At 60.2% G+C, this 1195-nt stretch overlaps 1 protein-coding gene across 1 annotated transcript in view; it reads right to left on the bottom strand.

The window, feature by feature from the left end:
• Window positions 1-1195, bottom strand: part of CTSE (cathepsin E) — a gene marked incomplete at both ends in the record, with an annotated part of 3122 nt that overhangs the window by 1614 nt on the left and 313 nt on the right. The window contains one exon of the mRNA XM_010012703.1: window positions 582-699. Within this exon, the coding sequence (XP_010011005.1) occupies window positions 582-699 (118 nt within the window). The remainder of the gene's footprint in view (window positions 1-581; window positions 700-1195) is intronic.

Raw genomic sequence — 1195 nt, 5'->3', positions numbered from 1 at the left:
GTGGGCAAGGTTGGACACAGGGGCTTGGATCAACCTGCTCCAGTGGAAGGTGTCCCTGCCCGGGCCAGGGGGTTGGAGCTGGAGGAGCTTTAAGGTCCCTTCACCCAAACCATTCCATGGTTCTATGATGCTGTGACCAGCACCACTGTTCCTGTTTCGCAGACAGGATCTGCTGTATCCAGCCCCTCTGGGGCTCTGTTGAAGCACCCGAGGAGCTCTGGGGCTGGCTCATCGCTGACAGCGCCAACAAGCCCGTGCCACGCTCTGTGCCCGCCTCGTCCCTGCCACCGGCCCCTTGCTCACAAGCTGCATTATGTGCTATCGTCTTTGCTTGTTTGTTTAAAGGCTCTCCCAGCAGAATAGCCCAACGAGCACGTCCCGTGTCTCCAGGCTGATGGTGCTGGGTCCCGGTGCTGTGATTTGCCACTTGCGCCTGAGCAAACAACCCCGGGTCTGTGTTATCTGTGTGTGCCTTGGAGATGGATGCCCCCACGGTCTCTGGGTGCTGCTGACCCCATGGCCTCGCTGGGGCCGCCCTGGGGGTCACCCCGCTGCTGGCTGGCCAGTGAACCCCTACTCACCACAGGCTTTGCTCACGCAGTAGACAGAAGGCACCCAGAGGTTGGAGGAGCCCGTGTCAAACACCACGGTGAAGTTCTGGGGGGGGGTCCCAATGGAGATCTGCCCAAAATACTCCATCTAGCACAGAGTGGAACAGAAACCACCATTAGGCATTGGCACACCAGGAAACGCTGGCAAAGGGGAGCCTGTGCTGGGATATCTGGAGAGGACGGATGGGCTCCGTGTGGGGGATGGCTGGCACCAGGGCAGCGCTTGATCCGTCACAGCCACATGGTGCCAGGCGGAATAAAGGAGACAAGTATTTAAGGAACAACAAGGCAGGATGGTTGGCGCAGGGGCCGTCACCTTCCTGCTGGGTTCCCAAGAGAACCCTCATCACCGGGATGCAGACAGCGGCAGGGGCTCTGGGGACAGGACCTGCACGCTGCTGGTGAACGGGATGGACCTGAGCTGGTCCTTTGTGATGGGGTCTTCTCTGGCGGGTGTGATACGTGTTAGCCTTGGAGGAACTGTCTCCTTGCTGTGTGCCTGAGAGCGCTGCGGGCTCGGGGTCGCAGCAGCCAGCTCTTGCCATGAATGTGCCCTCTTGTCCCTTGCCGTCGCCACATTCCCA

The sequence above is a fragment of the Nestor notabilis genome, unplaced genomic scaffold, assembly GCF_000696875.1.
Source record: "Nestor notabilis isolate BGI_N333 unplaced genomic scaffold, ASM69687v1 scaffold22584, whole genome shotgun sequence".
NCBI classification, from domain to species: domain Eukaryota; kingdom Metazoa; phylum Chordata; class Aves; order Psittaciformes; family Psittacidae; genus Nestor; species Nestor notabilis.
The sequence above is the reverse complement of the archived record's forward strand: the minus strand, read 5'-3'. Positions and strand labels throughout refer to the sequence as shown.